This window comes from Aplysia californica, unplaced genomic scaffold (genome assembly GCF_000002075.1).
Source record: "Aplysia californica isolate F4 #8 unplaced genomic scaffold, AplCal3.0 scaffold01544, whole genome shotgun sequence".
NCBI classification, from domain to species: Eukaryota; Metazoa; Mollusca; class Gastropoda; order Aplysiida; family Aplysiidae; genus Aplysia; species Aplysia californica.
This window is the reverse complement of record NW_004798814.1, coordinates 58,968-60,963: the sequence shown is the minus strand read 5'-3', so window position 1 is coordinate 60,963 and position 1,996 is coordinate 58,968. Positions and strand designations below refer to the sequence as shown.

General features: G+C 40.9%; 1 protein-coding gene across 1 annotated transcript in view; it reads left to right on the top strand.

Moving 5' to 3' along the window:
- The window catches only part of LOC101845750 (multidrug resistance-associated protein 1), a 12,237-nt gene extending 10,459 nt beyond the window's left edge, over positions 1-1,778 (top strand). Inside the window, exons 9-10 of the mRNA XM_013090809.2 lie at positions 152-346; positions 1,620-1,778. Coding sequence (XP_012946263.2) covers positions 152-346; positions 1,620-1,731 — 307 coding nt within the window. The 3' untranslated portion in view covers positions 1,732-1,778. The remainder of the gene's footprint in view (positions 1-151; positions 347-1,619) is intronic.
- The last annotated feature ends 218 nt before the right edge of the window (positions 1,779-1,996 follow it).

Sequence of the window (1,996 nt, the reverse complement as noted above, 5' to 3'; positions counted from 1 at the left end):
GAGAGAGAGAGAGAGAGAGAGAGAGAGGGAGATTGAGAAAATTGGTAAGGGGCACAAACCAGATATATTAGACAAAATAGTACATTTTGTATTCTCAGAGTGTGTGAAGTTTCTTATTTATTTATTAACATTGGTAATGTTCTGTCCACAGCGTGGGTCAGCGTCAGTTGGTGTGTTTGGCACGGACTCTGTTGAGGAAGACCAAGATCCTGGTGCTGGACGAGGCCACAGCGGCTGTGGACTTTGAGACAGACGAGCTCATCCAGAAAACCATCAGGACACAGTTCCAGGACAACACGATACTCACCATTGCTCACAGACTCAACACAATACTCGATTATGACAGGTAACCTGAAGGGAGGGACGCGCTTTTTCGTATAATATATGAATAACATTGCAAACGTATGCATCATTGATCAATACAAGCGTCAGGGCGTATAACAGTTAGGCTCCGTAGTTTGGTAAAGGTTTTACGGCGCTCTCAACTGCATAAGGTCAAATGAGCGAAGTCAGTCTCTTCGAAATTGCACACAGAAGACGCGAGTCCAATTTCCTGAGTCGTGAAGTTTTTATAACGTATCTCCATCTGTCTGCCGCGATGTTATATCCCACACAACACTGGTTGACTGCCTACATCTTATATTACAATAATATTATTAGTTATCTCAGTGGGACGCAGAAACGTACAATTTACTGCTCACAGTTAGAAAAGGTGTGACCTCTTCTTCCGATTTTGATGAACAACTGGCCGAGCAAAGAATACGAACAGCGACATGGGTGGTATCCTATCCAGGCTATATTATGGTTCTGTGTAATAAAAAAAGATTTAGAAAAAGTTTCCCTATTCAAGCATAATACTGTTTTGTCTCGATTCCCTTCCGCTTGTGTCGTCTTGATAATCTGACTAGTTTCAGACATGCAGTGACTGAGAACGATTGTGCCAGCTTTTGATTATACAACACCTACAAAATACAAGCACACGATTTGGAAGTGTCATTATTTGTATTCAGTTGTCGCTCTTTGTTTTACTTCTTGGTTTTAGGCATGTTTTATTTTTACAGTTATGAATTGAGACATCCACGTTCTGACAAATAAATAGTTTTGTTGGTAAATGTATACTCAACTAAATTGGAGACGCAATAGGAAACACGCCTTGGCAAAGTTCTCTCTATATTTCAGATAAATAATTTAAGACTATTCTACGTTTAGGTTCCTAAATCCCGTGAATTGTAGGGGAAAATATCTCTCATGACATTCACCTTTGCAAAAACAGGCTAATTGGTTTGTACTCTGCAGTATTTTTCTACACTGTGATTGAATGTATTAATGACTGACGTTCATGAAGTAAGAGTCCTAGGTTAGGTCTTAGAGCGTTGAAATCCCAAACGTAAGGCCTTAGATTCGCGCTCAGTTCTGTTGGATTACAAACCTACTATTTATTTTTAAGGTACATGTACTTTGTATCATCTTTACCAGGTCTCCCTGATGTGAAAAACCACCCCAAAATCACCCTTGTTATTTAAACATACAGACATAGCTGTTATAAAAAGACTCAGTATTATGGACTATCATACCCCAATGTTTTTCAGACTATCCCACAATTACTTTTGTCTCCACAGAGTCATGGTGCTGGACCAAGGCTTGATCAAGGAGTTTGATGCTCCCAACGCTCTACTTTCTGACAAAAATGGTGTCTTTTACGGCATGGCCAAAGATGCTGGACTTGTTTAGTGGATAGTCCATCAGCACCTGTCAAAAGGAACTTGAAAGAGAGAGAGAGAGAGAGAGAGAGAGAGAGGAGGGAGGAGAGAGAGAGAGAGAGAGAGAGAGAGAGAGAAAGAGAGGAGAGATGACTGGCAGAGAGAGAGAGAGAGAGAGAGAGAGAGAGAGAGAGAGAGAGAGAGAGATAGGCCTGTACTGAGAGAGAACAAAATGAGCGAGTACGGGGCAGAGATTGAGTGAAATAAATGAAAGAAAGCAAAAGAGAGGGAAAGAG